The sequence below is a fragment of the Sus scrofa genome, chromosome 2 (assembly GCF_000003025.6).
Source record: "Sus scrofa isolate TJ Tabasco breed Duroc chromosome 2, Sscrofa11.1, whole genome shotgun sequence".
Taxonomy (NCBI): domain Eukaryota; kingdom Metazoa; phylum Chordata; class Mammalia; order Artiodactyla; family Suidae; genus Sus; species Sus scrofa.
The window spans coordinates 47,152,794-47,168,686 of record NC_010444.4 but is presented as its reverse complement, the minus strand read 5'-3'; the positions used below and the strand labels follow the sequence as shown (position 1 = coordinate 47,168,686).

Sequence of the window (15,893 nt, the reverse complement as noted above, 5' to 3'; positions counted from 1 at the left end):
CTGGGGGGCTGGGGCTGGGGAGCGAGAGTGTGGGGTCTGAAAGGCTGAGATGCACCCACTGCTCTGTCCCCCTCTGCTCCCCGAGCTGCCCCCTCAGAGGTGCTGCAGGAGGCCCCATAACCAGCAGAGGTCACCCTGAGCATAAGTTGTGGGCTTGGCCCACCCCAGCCTAGCAGCTTTGCCTCTGAAAACCGAGGACCCCTGCTTTGGGCTCCTCCATCCCAGTCAAGCCACTGCTGCCTTTCTGGAAGCTCTGAGCCAGACATGCACCACTTTCTCCATTTACCCAGTTTGCTCCTACCCCTTAGCCCATAGCTGGGAACTGGAGAGGAATGTTTCAACCTTTCACTCACCACACCTCTGTTTACAGAGTGATTGAATCGAAATAGCCTGGCCAGCCCTGGCCCAGGAGGTGGGAATAGTCCAAAGGCAGCTGTCATCCAGGCCCTCCAGGCCCCCTGGGGGCTGCCAAGGCCTCGCTCTGCCTCACCCTGGCTCTGTTAGCAAGGGCAGCAGGGATGTATGGGCTCTGCCCAGCCCAGCCCTGGCTCATCCGGGCCCACGTCCAGGCTCCTCCAGGGCATGCTCCTTGGGTGCCCGTCTTGACAGTGGTTCACATCCACAGATCTACTCCCTCACACAGTCCCATTGAATGTCTAAAGTTTGCCCCGCTCCTCAGATGGTAGAGAGGTTGAGTCATTGAAGTAAGTGCTGCATGTGGGCCTTAGTTGCTCCATCCTTAGTCCTCAAACGGAGGGAGTGTGTCCTCTGGATGGGTTGGTGGATTCGTAAGCCCACTGAGTCATATTCTGGCCTGATCCTGAAACACTCCAGCATACTCTCCACCACTCAACACCAGCGTGATAGTCAGCTCACATATAAAGTAGTTTCGCCCCCTTTTCCCATGTGGCTTCTTGTATCTGGATCCTTTTTTATTTTACTTTTATTTTTATTTTTTGCTTTTTAGGGCCACACCCACATGGGATATGGAAGTTCCCAGGCTAGGGGTCGAATCGGAGCTACAGCTGCCCACTCACACCACAGCCACAGCAAAGCCAGATCTGAGCCGCATCTGCAACCTACACCACAGCTCACAGCAATGCAGATCCCTAACCCTCTGAGCGAGGCCAGGGATCGAACCTGCGTCCTCAGGGATAAGAGTTGGATTCGTTTCCTCTGCACCCCTGGATCCTTTTTTTAGTTTAGGGAATTGATTTGCCATTCTCTTTGGTCTGGACCTTGTCTCACGGGCAAAGAGGACTGGGTCCGCTGCAGTTTCCCCTGGACACGCACAGAGGATGTCTGCCCAGGAGACGGCAAGCTGCTCACACAGCAGCTTCTGCAATCACACCCAGAAGATATCAGTGCAATTAGACACAAAGCCCTCACTGGGCTGGCTCAGGTGCCCCTCTGGATGAGAGGTGCAGGCTAGGCTATGCTTATGTGATTATGTACACCAGAGCCCACACGATCTGTGAGGACAGGTGCATCTGTGGTCACCCTCGCCCCCTCCCCATCCCTCGTCACTGCCCCCCCCACCACCACTAACTTTAGAGGAGCATCTTGGTACAGGGACTGAGTGGCCCATGGTCCACATTTGTTTACAACGTGGTGCCTTAATCTGGAGAGGGTTTACCGTTTCTCTCCTGAGTGGGTCTTCACAATCTCGCTCCCTCCAGGTTTTCAGTGTTGGTGTTAAATTCTTCTTCCCTCCTTAATCTTACTTCCCTGATAACATCCAAATTCCAGCAAAAGATAACAACTTCGGACAAGCTGAAGACATTCCCCTCCATCCAGGAACTTGTTTACTTTTGGAGAGAATAATGTTCCCATTCCTTGCCAAGAGGGTTGTGTCTCTGGTGAGTGGTAACCTACCAGGGGATGGTTAGCGCTGCAGCCTGGACAGCCTATGCCTGGGGAGAAGAACTTGGGATTTTTTTCCTTTTTTCTCCCCCCGCCGCTTGGAAGTTCCCAGGCTAGGGGTCGAATCAGAGCTATAGCTGCTGGCCTACGCCAGAGCCACAGCAACGCGGGATCCGAGCCGCGTCTGCGACCTACGCCACAGCTCATGGCAATGCCAGATCCTTCACCCACTGAGCAAGGCCAGGGATCGAACCTGCATCCTCAGGGATCCTAGTTGGGTTCGTTACCCACTAAGCCACGAAAGAAACTCCCAGAGCTTGGGGATTCTGTTTTCCTCTTAAAGAAACCCTTGGTCTGCCTCTGCAGATCTACCTCTGTCCTAGTCAGCATCTAGATGCCTTGGGGTGTGGGACAGTTCTGAGAGACTCCAGAGCTCATGTCACCATGCACACAGGTGACATCTGAGCACAGCGTATGTGTTTCTGTCCTTCTGTGTGTGCACGTGGGTGTACACACACACACACACACCTAGACTCTGTGCTCTCCTAGACTTACGGCACATGGGTAGTACCTGGGTTTATGGCCACTTCAGTCATGATACACATGACACGACATACATACTTGGTGTGCCTAATTTTTGTTTTTCCCATTCTGGGCCCTTTCCTTGGGACAGAAGTTGTCATTTGTCCCTGGAAAGCCCATCGCAGAAGCCTCAGTGGCCCCAGGATTGATCCTGCTCAGCTGGCTGATTCTGACCCAGGTCCTCCACCAGCACTGGTCCCCATGGAGTGAGATTTACAAAGCATGAATCAGATCAGTGTCTGGTCTGAGCCGGGGGGGGTCCCCCTCCCAACTCTCTTCTTCTTGACTCTCCTGCTCAGACACTTTCCAAAGATCCAGGGGCCCTTATATAAGAAAGCACCTTCTCCATCCGCCCATTCATTCAACACAGGCTCACTTACTGAGAATCTGTTTTATGCTGAGTTCTCTTCTCAGTTCTGGGGAGCAGCCATGAACAAGGCAGCCAAGGGCCCTGCCCCAGGGAGCTGATCTCCTAGGGCGAATTCCTAAGTTCTTCTCACTCCTCCTTCCCAGTGGTTCTTACAGAACCACCCACCCAGCAGCCAAAGCACCTGCTAGGCTTCTCATACTTGTCAGGTCAGAGACTTGAAGACGACTTAGGGAGTCAAGAGCACCAGGTCCGGAGGCTGCCATGCTCGGCCAGTGCAGATTTGAGTGACGTGTGACACACCACCCCTGCCCCTTTTCCTGCCCAGGGAACCTGTGGTCTGCAGGTTGCAGTGAGGATGATTACGCTCCTGTCCTCTGTACCACAGCCTGTGATCCTGCTCTGATTTACAAAATGCGGGTGCACATTGTAGCCACCCAACAAATATCTGTGTGGGTCTGCTGGGGATTCAGCACACATTCAAACCTCTCCAAGTTCTTTTGCTTGTCTGCAAAGTGACCATTGCATGGCCTTGAAGATGACATGGAACAAAGGTGACTTGCAGGTCTGAGCTCCTTCTCTGGCACGTGGAAGGGGCCCCATAAATGATAGTCCCCATCCCGTCCTGTAGGAGCACTGACTAAACGAAGATGCTCATTGTCTAAACAGATGAGTAGGACTAGTTGGGTTGACCTTCTGTACTGCACCCGTGGTGGAGCTGACATTTTTGTCTCACAGCAGTGTCCTAGGTAGCTCATTTGTTCCTCGTTACATTGCGTTTTAAGGAAGGCAAGGGTTGCATGCTCATCCCATTTTCAAGAGGGGAAACTGGGTCTTAGGGAGATTCTATCATGATGTCATACAGGAAGTACATGTCAAAGCTGGGACTAGATTCCAGATTTTCTAATTCTGGGACTAGCACCAGCCTAGCTTAAAATGTCCAACACTGGAGTTCCCGTCGTGGCTCAGTGGTTAACGAACCCGACTAGGAGCCATGAGGTTGCAGGTTTGATCCCTGGCCTCGCTCAGTGAGTTAAGAATGGGATGTTGCCGTGAGCTGTGGTGTAGGTTGCAGACCTAGCTCAGATCCCGAGTTGCTGTGGCTGTGGCATAGGCCGCAGCTGTAGCTCTGACTTGACCCCTAGCCTGGGAACCTCCATATGCCATATGCCGTGAGTGTGGCCCTAAAAAGACAAAAAAAAAAAAAAAAAGAAAAAGAAAAGAAAAATGTCCAACACTAATATAGCACCTCATCTTCCATGCATGATTTTCATTCATCCTTAGAGTAACTTACTTATGAGCCAGAGGGTGTAATATCTTAGAGGTGAGGAAATTAAAGTCAGAAAAGTTGGGAGATTTTCCTAAGGTCATTTAGCTGGGAAGTAAGTCATCTGCGAACTTGAACCCATGGCTCGGTGCTGCTCTGCCATTGAAAAAAGGGAGGCGCTCCCTTGCCAGTGTCACTGGCCCTCGTCCTAAATATCATGGTGGTTGCCATGCTCTTGGGTCACTGCCTGCTATAGCCATCTCTTTTCCCATGACCTTGATCTGAATTTCTCAGGGTTAGGCTACACCAGCTAACTAAATATAATGTTGGTTTCTTTGGGCTAAAATCCCCTTAAGTATGGAAACATGGCTATCTTGTGCTGATCAAATAAATGATGAGATTGGTAGATATATGTCTTTGATTTCTTTTAAGTGGAGAACATCAAGTAGTTTAATAAATGCTTTTTAGTATATAGAATCTTTTCAATCACTGGGAAATCACCCAAAATATCTTAGGGTGAAAGGGCAGGAAAAAATGAATAGGAAAAGGAGTTCCTATTGTGGCTCAGCTGTAGTGAACCCAACTAGTATCCATGAGGATGTGGGTTCGACCCCTGGCCTCACTCAGTGGGTTAAGGACCTGGCGTTGCCGTGAGCTGTGGTGTAGATCGCAAACACATCTTGGATCCTGTTTTGCTGTTGCTGTTGCTGCCAGCAGGTGCAGCTCCAATTCAATTCCTAGTCCAGGAACCTGCATATGCTGGAGGTGCAGCCCTAAAAAAAAGAAAAAGAAAAAGAAAAGAAAGAAAGAAATTGAGTTGTTTATTCTCATGTTTTCTGTGGGCAAAATAAGTATTTTCTTTCTCCTTGTACCCCAATTCTTTCTCTTCTTTTTTGGCCATGTCTGTGGCATGCAAAAGTTCCCAGGCTAGGGATTGAACCCATGCCACAGCAGTGACCCAAGCCAACCCACAGCAGTGACAATGCCAGATCATTAACCCTAGGCTACCAGGGAACGCCCCAATTCTTTATAAAGCAAAATTGATTTGAGTCCAAGTAGAGGGGGTTATGGAGGGAGCTTTGGCTCCCAAATAGACATTTATAGATAAGAAAAATGAGATAAATCTCTAGAGTTGCATTTTTCCTTTTTGTTTTATCCTAGCTCTTAGTTGGGAATCAATGCTTCCATGACAAATCCATAAGGAAGGGCAGAGGCCAGGCTGCTAACCTTTCCATACGGCCTGCATTTTATTGTCTCATGGGTCAGGCTGAATCAGAAGAGCTGAGGTGGCCCCCACCCATCTCTTTCCTCCCCCTTGAAGGACCTGGGGGTCTTGGATGCAACTACTGGGTACACTCCCCCAAGAGTGCTTTCTGTGCACCTGCAGCTCACAGACTGGGTTTGGATCCGTGCAGGCTCTGTTAGACCAGTCACACCCACAACCGTTGAATGCAAGCAGAGAGTAAGAAGTGTGGGCTCTTTGAGGGAAAAGCAAAGTCCTCATCTAAGGTGGAAACAAGAAGAATGACAGAAAACCATAAGATGATGCATGAAGTGTTTTTGCCAAGGAGGACAGCCTGTACTTTCACAGCCTCCAGCCTCTGGGCCGGTGCTGCACCCGCAGGCCATGGAGCTGGGCACTCAGACCTCTAAGACGCAGCAGTGTAAACAGGTCGTCTGTTTCTCTTGGTGTTTGCCCAAACATTTGGGTTGAAATCATTTCCATTCACAGAATAATGCTTCATTAGAGGCTGAGGAAAATGTTAAAGGCAAGGCAGGGCCCTCTGATCTGTTGTTTTGTGCAGCCTGAGCAAGGGAAGGGTCACACTTTTGAACAAATATCAAAGACAAAGCTGTGGTTGATGGTGTCTTTAAAAAGGTTTTTCAGGAGTTCCCGTCATGGCACAGCAGAAACGAATCTGACTAGGAAGCATAAAGTTGTGGGTTTGATGCCTGGCCTTGCTCAGTGGATGAAGGATCTGGGGTTGCCGTGAGCTGTGGTGTAGGTCGCAGATGTGGCTTGGATCTGGCGTTGCTGTGGCTGTGGTGTAGGCCGGCAGCTGTAGCTCTGATTTGACCCCTAGCCTGGGAACGTCCATATGCCACAGGTGTGGGCCCTAAAAAAAAAAAAGAGCAGAAAAAAGTTTTTCAAAGTGCTGGTAAATAGGAGCAGGGCAGGAGTGATGGGGAGGGGAAGCAGGTGCTGGCCGTTGGCAGCAAGGGAGTACATAGGAGACTGTGTGCTGGGGGCTCTGATCATGACTGTTTTTGTAGAACAATCAGGAGGTAAACGTCCCTCTGTGATTGGACACGGTGAGGATGTATGGGCTGATTGGGCTGCATGGCTGAGGGGTGGGGGTGGCCAGCAGCCCTTTCAACTCGCATCCAGTGTGGGGCAAAGCCTGGACCCACTATGGAGGCCTCCTGTGGATGCTGGAGACTCCCACAGGGAAGGATGCATAATCAGCTGGGATGGCTCCATGGTCCCTGCCGGGTGGAGGATGGGGGCTAGCCACTTGGAGAAGGTCCCAGCTGGAGACTCCTGGTAGAGACGTGTAACTCCAGTGTCAAGGAGTTCCCGTTGTGGCACAGCGGAAATGAATCCAACTAGGAACCATGAGATTTTGGGTTTCATTGCTGCTCTTGCTCAGTGGGTCAAGGATCCGGCATTGCGGTGAGCTGTGGTGTAGGTCGCAGATGCAGCTTGGATCCTGAGTTGCTGTGGCTGTGGTGTAGCTGTGGCTGTGGTGTAGCTCTAGCTGTGGTTCAACCCCTAGCCTGGGAACCTCCATATGCCGCAGGTGCAGCCCTACAAAAAAAACCAAAAAAAAAAAAAGGGACTGGCTGCCCCAGCAGGGTGCAGAGGAGGCATTAGATCCAGCCCCCAACCCCATCCCAGCCCATAGCATCAGCTCAGCCTGTGCAGTTCCACTTCTTCCCTTGAGGAGACAAGCTAGACCACAGGTGTACCCTTGGGTGGCCCTTTCCGACACAGTGGGCTTGAGTAGAGTGGGCTTCTCTGGATTTACAAATGCCCAGATTTGGGAAGCAGAAAGTAAACTGCAAGGGAGTTCCCACTTTGGCTAAGCAGGTTAAGAACCCAACATAGTGTCCATGAGGATGCAGGTTCTACCGTCGCCCCTGCTCAGTGGGTTAAGAATCTGGTGTTGCCGTGAGCTGCAGTGTAGGTCACATATGTGGCTTGAGTCCAGTGTTGCTGTGGCTGTGGTGTAGGCAGGCAGCTGCAGCTTCAATTTAACCCCTAGCCTGGAAACTTCCATATGCCACAGGTTTGGCCCTAAAAAGAAAAAGAAAGGAAGGAAAGAAGGGAGAGAGGGAGGACTGCAAGGGGTTATCTTTAGGACAACTATGCGATTTGTTGTCTAAACCTGGATTCTTTGAGAATGAAAGGGGGTGCTACTCTTAATTATACCTGGGGTTGTGGGGGGGGGGCAGCAATAAATCCACCTATCCTGAGCAAACTGGGCTGTATGGTCACCATAGTTTTCAGTTGCTTCTTTGAAATAAACACAATCTGGTTTACCAGTAGCTGCGATGGTGGCCAAGGGGCAGGCGTAATTTGCCGTCAAATCACTGGACAGCTGATCTGTGTCCTGAGAAGCCCTGCCTGCGAGGGCAGCCAGGGTCGCCCCTCGTAGGAGGTGGTCTGCATCCAGCAGCATCATCAGGCTGGGCTTTGACCACTCTGAGCCTAAGGTCATCGATGAGGAGACAACCCCTGCCCTTGTCACAGGGATTCTCTGTGCCTGGTGTGTGATCCCCCCCGCCACACACACTTACGACAGAACCCCTGGCTCCCCTCCAAAGGGTCTGAATGGAGCTGAGAGCATTTGTCATGGCGCAGGGTAATGTCTGCCCATCAGTTTCCTGGGCGGGCAGCTGCTGCGGGCAGGACTATGTCCCCGACCTCACCATGCTTTTTTGGCCATTGTAGGTGGACAGTCGAATGGAAGAGAATGACATGAACAAGCGGAGGCGGAAAGGCTTCAACAACCTTGACGAGGTTCGTGTGCTCAGTATCAGTTTACACAAAGCCCCGGTTCCTGACAGCCAGTGGCCACAGCCCGCCCGCCTGACCACAGTGGTCACCCTGCCCTTCCTTCTTTCCTCTCGCATGAACCACTGGGCTCCAAGCTTGGCTTGATGGGAACATAGGGGGTCTGGTCCTCAGTACTTACTAGCTCTATCACCCTCCCAGGATGCGGCGCCTGTAAAAGACAGATGGTGCAATTGAAATTATGACATTTTGCAGGATTTCAAAAGATTAAATAAGACGACTCTATAACATGCCAAAGCGTCATCTCTGGCATCCAAGTTAATCAAGATGTAATCACTATGAATAGTAAATAGTAAAGAGGCACCCAAAGTCCTACTTTTCTCCCAGTTATTTTTTAAAAATTTTTGTGTTATAGTTGATTGACAGTGTTCTGTCAATTTCTGCTATACAGAAAAGTGACCCAGTTATACATTTATATACATTTTCTTTTTCACATTATCCTCCATCATGTTCCATCACAAGTGATTAGATACACAGTCATAGTTTCGACCTTTTGGGTTTTCTGTACCTTGTCTTTAAGGCAAATGTCCCAGTGTCCACAAGTGCCACCTTCTGATGAAAGAAGAAAATTACAGGCTACTTCTTAAAAGCCAAGCATGAATCTTTCTCCTACCGCAGAAAAACAGCATTGGTTCTTGCTTCCCCAGACAGCTCTTTAAAGAGACCTGAGCTGTATACCTCATTCCAAAAGGCTATTGTAATCTCACAAAAGTGAGCATGGATATTGCCTGTGAACTGTAGGATATGAGCTTTAGCTACCCTACTGGCAGGTATCACAATGATGACATAGAGGGCATAGGAATAATTTGTAGGATGACATTCATACTTCATTTGTAGGACTTAGAAAAAATTTTATCTTCTAGGTTTGAAGAGCTATTGCTCTTGGCTCTGGTGCAAGCAAGAAGCCAGTGAATAGGGAGATAGTTGAGAAGAGGAAGCCATGGCTGGTGCACTGGGCTGATGAAACATCCCATTCGCCAGTTATGGGAGGTTGGCTCTGCCTGTGATTTATTCTCGCCTCCTCCCAAGAAGCTTCCCCTGGAAGCTTTTTGGCTTGAGGGCAAAATCTTCTGCCTTTCATCTGTGCCTTCCTTGAGGGGGCGTTTGTGCTGTTTCTGTTGCTGGCAGCACAGAAGTTCAAGTGTGGGAAGAAATCTGGTTGCACCTGCCCTTTCTGAAATGGCTCTGTTTTCTGGGCCACCTGTTTTGCTTAAAATCAGATTTAATCAAGCAATGATTCTCTCTAAATTCTTGCTACTCAGAGTGTGGGCCAAGAACCAGGAACACCAGCATTACCTGGCAGCTGGTTAGAAAGGCAGACTCTCAGGGCCCACCCCAGACCTGAATCTAAATCTGCTTTTGAAGGAGACCTTGAGTGATCCATGTGCACAAATGTCTGAGAAGGGCTGGTCTGCACAACCACTGCCCCGGCCTACTGTGGCCTTGTACAAACAGTGACCAGCCCAGCAAATGTGCCCTGTTCACACTCAAGCCTGTCTTGCTATGCAGGGCTGCAGTTCCCACTTGGAAGTGGGGAGTGACTCTTTGGCTTGTGTTTGTCCAACTCTTCAGAGCAGCTGTGCCTACAGGGTTTCCCATGGGGCTGCTACACTTAGGAAATCTTCAAGAAAAAACACCAATTGACTCTAGGCTGCCTCTTCCCATGAATTTCTTCTAAGTGAACATATCTTTGTTTTGAGAACATCTGTTCCTGTGAGGGAGACTCATTGTCTCCTTGGAGAAGCTAATTGCCCTCTTGACATGACAGTACCGTTTGTACTTCTGAGTCTGACGGGAGCAGATCCATGGTACCAGGGAACAGACAGTCTCTGGACACCAATCATTTTCAAAGTTTTATTTTTAGCAGATGAGCTAAGAGAATCTTACATGGGGAGTTCCTGCTGTGGTTCAGCAGGTTAAGAACCCCACGCTGTCTCTCTGAGGATGTGGGTTTGATCCCTGGCCTCGCTCAGTGGGTTAAGGATCTGTGATGCCGATTGGATCTGATAGGTTGCAGATGCGACTTGGATCCAATGTGGCTGTGGCTGTGGCATAGACCAGCAGCTGTAGCTCCCATTTGACCCCTAGCCTGGGAACCTCCATGTGCCTTAGGTATGGCCATTAACAAAAAGGAAGGAAGGAAGGAAGGATTACATGGAATTCCATTTTATAAGACTGCATAACCAAGCAATCATGGTCAACATCAACCAGTCATATGTCATGTTAATATCATATATTCTGAAACAAAGCAACAGATAGGGACATCCTTCTCCAAAATCCCTAACTCTGAACTAATCATGAGCCAACAGCCCAACCCTGATGGAGGAACTTTGTAAAAACCACTGACCAGTCCCCTTTAAAACATCCAAGGTCATGAACGACCGAGAAAGATGGAGAAACTCTTAGAGAAGGGACGAGGCTGGGGAGGCATGATGACTAAATGCAAGGTGGGATCCTGGAGTGTATCCTGGAACCTAAAAGGACATTCGTGGGAAACTGAGGCCATCAGAATCATGTCTACAGATCAGTGAATGGTATCATGCCTGTATGCATTTCTTATTTTTGATAGCAGAACCGTGATTATTCCAGATGTTGACATTAGGTGCAGCTAGGTCAGGGGTATGAAGGAACCATCTGTGCTGTCTTTGTAACCTTTCTGTCAATCTAAGGTTATTTCAAAATTAAGTTTTGTTTTTGTTTTAAAGACAGCACCAATAGAGCAGGGCTGATTGCCATTGGGGGTGAGGTGCAGAGGAGAGAGGAAGCCCAGAGCCTGCACCTTGGCTGACACCCCCTTTTGCTTCCTTCATCCCCCTGCTCTTTACCTCTTGGCAGCCACTGATCTGCTTTGAAAACTATCCTGCTCATCACTTCATTGTTGTATTTGATTTTTGCAACAATCACGTGAAAGCGGGCTACTGCTCCCATTTTATTTTTTCATTTTTCATTTTTCATTTTTTTTTTTTTTTTTTTGTCTTTTTGCTATTTATTGGGCCGCTCCTGCAGCATATGGAGGTTCCCAGGTTAGGGGTCAGATCGGAGCTGTAGCCTTCGGCCTACACCAAAGCCACAGCAACGTGGGATCCGAGCCTTGTCTGCAACCTACACCACAGCTCACGGCAACGCCAGATCGTTAACCCACTGAGCAAGGGCAGAGACCGAACCCGCAACCTCATGGTTCCTAGTCGGATTCGTTAACCACTACGCCACGATGGGAACTCCTCATTTTTAAATTTTTTATTTATTTTTCTTTTTTGTCTTTTAGTCTTTTAGGGCCGCACCCACGGCATATGAAGGTTCCCAGGCTAGGGGTCTAATCAGAGCTGTAGCCTTTGGCCTACGCCACAGCCGCAGCAATGCCAGATCCGAGCCGGGTCTGAGACCTACACCACAGCGCATGGCAACGCCGGAGCCTTAACCCACTGAGTGAAGCCAGGCATCGAACCCTCAACCTCATGGTTCCTAGTCGGATTCGTTTCCACTGCGCCACAACGGGAACTCCTGCTCCCATCTCAGAGCTGAGGGAATTTCAGAGAAGTCAGTTGCCAATGTCACTGGCCGGGGAGGTGAAGCAATCAGAATTCAGACACTAACTGTCTGGCTCCCAAGCCTGGCTATGCCTGTCTTTGAGAAGACACCTCCCTGCTGTAAGCCCAGTGGTCATCATCTGCTGTGTCTGCCTCACTTCCTCAGACCCCAGAGGGTGTCCTTCTTCAGGAAACTAACCCCACCCTACCCCACCCCCTCGACCTGTGGATTCCAGACCCAGCAACATTGATTTGGTCTTTGCAGCCTTCCGCCTTTTCCAGCCAGAGCTTGGGCTCCAATCAAGAGGGCGGTAAAGAAGGTGGAAACCAGAACAAAGTCAAATCCATGGCCAGTCAGCTGTTGGCCAAGTTCGAGGAGAACTCTCGGAACCCCACACTCCTGAGGCAGGTGAGTCCTGTCACATGTTCTCTGGCTTTGCCTCGTTAGTGACCAGAACCCACTGAGAAGCCAGCAGAAATGTCAGGCTAGTGCTGGACTTCAGGGGTGCCAGACCGGTCTGGCTCAGAGGGAGACTTGAGCTTCTTCTAGATCCAGAGTCAGCAGACTTTTTTAAAAAAGGGCCAGATAAAAAATATTTTAGGCTTTGGGGGCCATCCAATCTCTCTTGCAACAACGCAGCTCTAATCTTACAGCATGAAAGCAGCCATGGACAATATGTAAACAAATGTGCATGGCTGTGTGCCAATAAAACTTTATTTACAAAAACAGGCAGTTTCCAGATCTGGCCTGAAGATGATAGTTTGCTGATGCCTGTCACTGGAGAAGAAATCCTTTCCCTGATTTCATTTTGCTTCGCAACCATGACTTGGTTTGCAGCCATCTTTGAGATGGTACAGCTGGAGGAAACTCTCGAGATACTGGTAGCCTGGGGGTCTAACTCCATGGTGAGAAGATCTGTCCAAACCAGGGGAAACTGAGTCATGGGTCTTGACTCCATGTGGGCCTACGGGAACAAGGACCAACCTCCCCAGTGTCCCCTGGCGTCCACTCCCCCCCCTTTCCTCGTTCCCCTGGGTCAGGCTGCAGGCTCAGTTGACCTCTCTCAGCTCTGGCTTGGGGTCTGTGCTCTCATGGCTCTGTTTGCTCCCCCGACTTCCTTGAAGATGCCATTGCCACATTACAAAAATCTTGGGAAGAGGGGCTCAGCTTTTCTTTGGAAAACACCTGTCAATGACAGAGTTTGGCTCCTCTCAGGAGCGGGACAAGCTCTTGGTTAATTCATTTAGAGGCAGCACAGATGTCTTCCTAGTCTTGATATGGACCATCCCCTCCTGGACAAACCGACCTTTTCCAGGGAGCCAGGTTTTATTTTAAGGAGGCCATGTTTCCGAGACTTGTAACTGTCTGAATTGTTTTCTCCGTTGCCTCTTCTGGACGCTTGGCTCCTTGCAATCCTCAGATGTCCATGAGGGCTCTCTGCCACCAGAAGGACTGAGGCATCCTTATCACCTAATGGGCAGAAAGCTTCCCCATTTCCAGGAGGACTTCAGGACTAGCCACCCTGGCCAGGCATGGGCCCTGGCAGTGCCTGCCCAGCGCCTTGGATCTGAGCTAAAAGCCCAGCCTCCTGGGGCTTCACAGGTGGTCTAAGAGGAGGGGAACAGGGACTTGCTGTTCACATGGATGGAGGGCCAGAGTTCTCATTTCCCAGCTGCAAACACTCTCTCCCTGCCTTTCCTCCTCTCCTCCCAAGTGTCTCAGTCTGACCTCTGCTTTCCTTTCCTATTTCCTGCGGCTGCTTTTTCGGACTCACCCTCCTCCCAGGAGCGCCGTGTCCCAGGCATAGGTAAGCCTGTCCTGTGCTCTTCCTCTGACCCTCCTGTTAACTCTCGCTGTCCCAAGCCGGAGGAGCCCACTCCCAGCCCGTCGTCAACTCTGAAAAGGCAGGTAGGGCTCCTTCCAGTGGAGGCTGTCTTGGTAAAGTCAGAGGGGACTTTGATCTGGAGGGGTGGGGTCCGAGGTTCTCTCTGCACCCCACGTGGGGCTGCTCGTAGATTCTCTGGGGAGGCAGACACAGCTTGAGGTCACCATCCTGATAGGTAAGAATAACCGAGCATACAGCATCTTAAAATACACGCCAATCAGGGATACTGATGAACTACCCTGCTCTCAGGGCTTTATTTTCTTGGGAAAGAAGAGGCCATACCGCCCAGGGTATTTTGTGTCATGCCCTGGGATGCTTGGCTTATTTGCAGTAGGCTGATTTCTAAATGCATGGCAGTGGTGGTGGAATGGGCTCAGGGAGCCAACTGGCTGCCTGCCATTGAAGGGGTAAGACCGGGATATGGTGAAGCCCCTCCTTGGTGCCTGAGCAGAGGGTGACCTGCCCAGCAGGAGTAGCCAGGAGCCGTGCCTTGAGGCTTTTTCCAACTCGCCTCTCTGGGTTTAGAATTAGAACAGAATCACTCTTAGTGACCCCAGCCCAAAAAATACCTGTTCAGCATTAGGAATTGTGTGTTGCTTCTGGAGGTGCAGGTCATAGGAAGTCAGTGTGGAAATATTGCAGTGATTTTTTTATGTCTGTGTGTGAGCGTCACCTAGAAGGCTTTATTAAAAATAGCAATATCTGGGCGTTTCCTTCGTGGCTTAGTAGTTAATGAACTCGACTAGGATCCATGACGACACGGGTTCGATCCCTGGCCTCGCTCAGTGGGTGAAGGCTCCGGCGTTGCCATGAGCTGTGGTGTAGGTCACAGATGCAGCTCAGATCTGGCGTTGCTGTGGCTGTGATATAGGCCGGCAGCTGCAGCTCCGATTGGACCCCTAGCCTGGGAACCTCTATATGCCCTAAAAAGCAAAGCAAAAAACAAACAAACAAATAAATAAATATCCGCTGCCCACCCCCAGACCAAATCAAGCCAAATATCTGGAGGTTGGGCCCAGACTTGGAGAACCAGGGTGGTACAGTTTTGCTTTGGGGGGTCTGGCTGGGGTGAGGCCCAAGATGGTATTGTTCAGATGGCAGACAATTCTGATGCAGATGGCAGAAAGTCAACACCCAAGGATGTTTGGAATCTGACTCCAGGGGGCCCCTGGCCTGTCCTTATCCCTGCTTCTGGTGGGGATTCCTCATGGTGGGGGGTCCCTGGGAGGGCTACAGTCAGGAAGGAAGCTTGATTTTTCCTCTCCCCCAGTTCCCCTCGGTGGTCGTGACGGGGCATGTGCTCCGAGAGTTAAATCAAGTGTCTGTTGGCGGTGAGTGCCCGAGCAGACCCTGGCGAGCCCGAGCCAAGTCTGACCTGCAGCTGGGTGGGCCAGAAAACCCCGCCGGCCTGCTTCCCCCATGCCAGGGAGCGCTGGGCCTCTCCGGGGTGCTGCGGCGGCTGCAGCAAGTGGAGGAAAAGATTCTGCAGGTGAGGAGTTCCTGTTGTGGTACAGCAGAAACGAATCCGACTAGGAACCATGAGGTTGAGGGTTCAATCCCTGGCCTCGCTCAGTGGGTTAAGGATCCGGCATTGCCATGAGCTGTGTTGTAGGTCACAGATGCCGCTTGGCTCTGGCATTGCTGTGGCTGTGGTGTAGGCTGGCAGCAACAGCTCCAATTCGACCCCTAGCCTGGGTGTGGCCCTAAAAAGACAAAAAAAAAAAAAAAAAAAGATTCTGCAGGTGAACACCTCCTCTTTGTCCTGCCCCTGCCCAGCCTGTGCCTAGGGTGCCTTCCTCCCCACCTCCTCCTGCCCAGGGTGGGTGCCTCCTCTGACCACTCCTTCCCCACCCTCCTCCTTCCTTGGTGGCAAGTGTGGCAAGCCCACCTGGCTGCCTCCCTGCTGCTCTCCCAGAGGGAACCCTCACAGTCTCTGTCACTATCGCTTTTATTCTTTCTCCTTTCTCACCTTGGCTGCAGAAAAGGGCTCAGAACTTGGCCAACAGGGAATTTCACACAAAGAACATTAAGGAGAAGGCGGCTCACCTGGCTTCCATGTTTGGACACGGGGATTTCCCACAGGTAAACATGGGGCTTTCAGAGCCCCCCCAGGAACCCAGGTGTTGGACATCCAGAGAGATGACCATGAATGGTCTCGGGAGCTTCATTCCTCCTCTCTCCTCCCTTTAGAGCCTGAGGAGCTATTCACTTTAAGTTACCAAAGAATTTAGATGAGTGGCTAAAAAAAGCCCTAAATGAGAAGATTCAAAATAAGTAGATAAATTGTGACAAAGGGAAAGTCAAGGCAGAAAAGATAAATCAA

The 15,893-nt window shown here is 50.4% G+C and overlaps 1 protein-coding gene across 1 annotated transcript in view; it reads left to right on the top strand.

The window, feature by feature from the left end:
• MICAL2 (microtubule associated monooxygenase, calponin and LIM domain containing 2) overlaps positions 1-15,893 on the top strand; it is a 259,613-nt gene that overhangs the window by 133,401 nt on the left and 110,319 nt on the right. Inside the window, 5 exon segments of the mRNA XM_021083313.1 lie at positions 8,035-8,103; positions 11,950-12,093; positions 13,471-13,593; positions 14,841-15,059; positions 15,551-15,652. Of these exon segments, the coding sequence (XP_020938972.1) occupies positions 8,035-8,103; positions 11,950-12,093; positions 13,471-13,593; positions 14,841-15,059; positions 15,551-15,652 (657 nt within the window).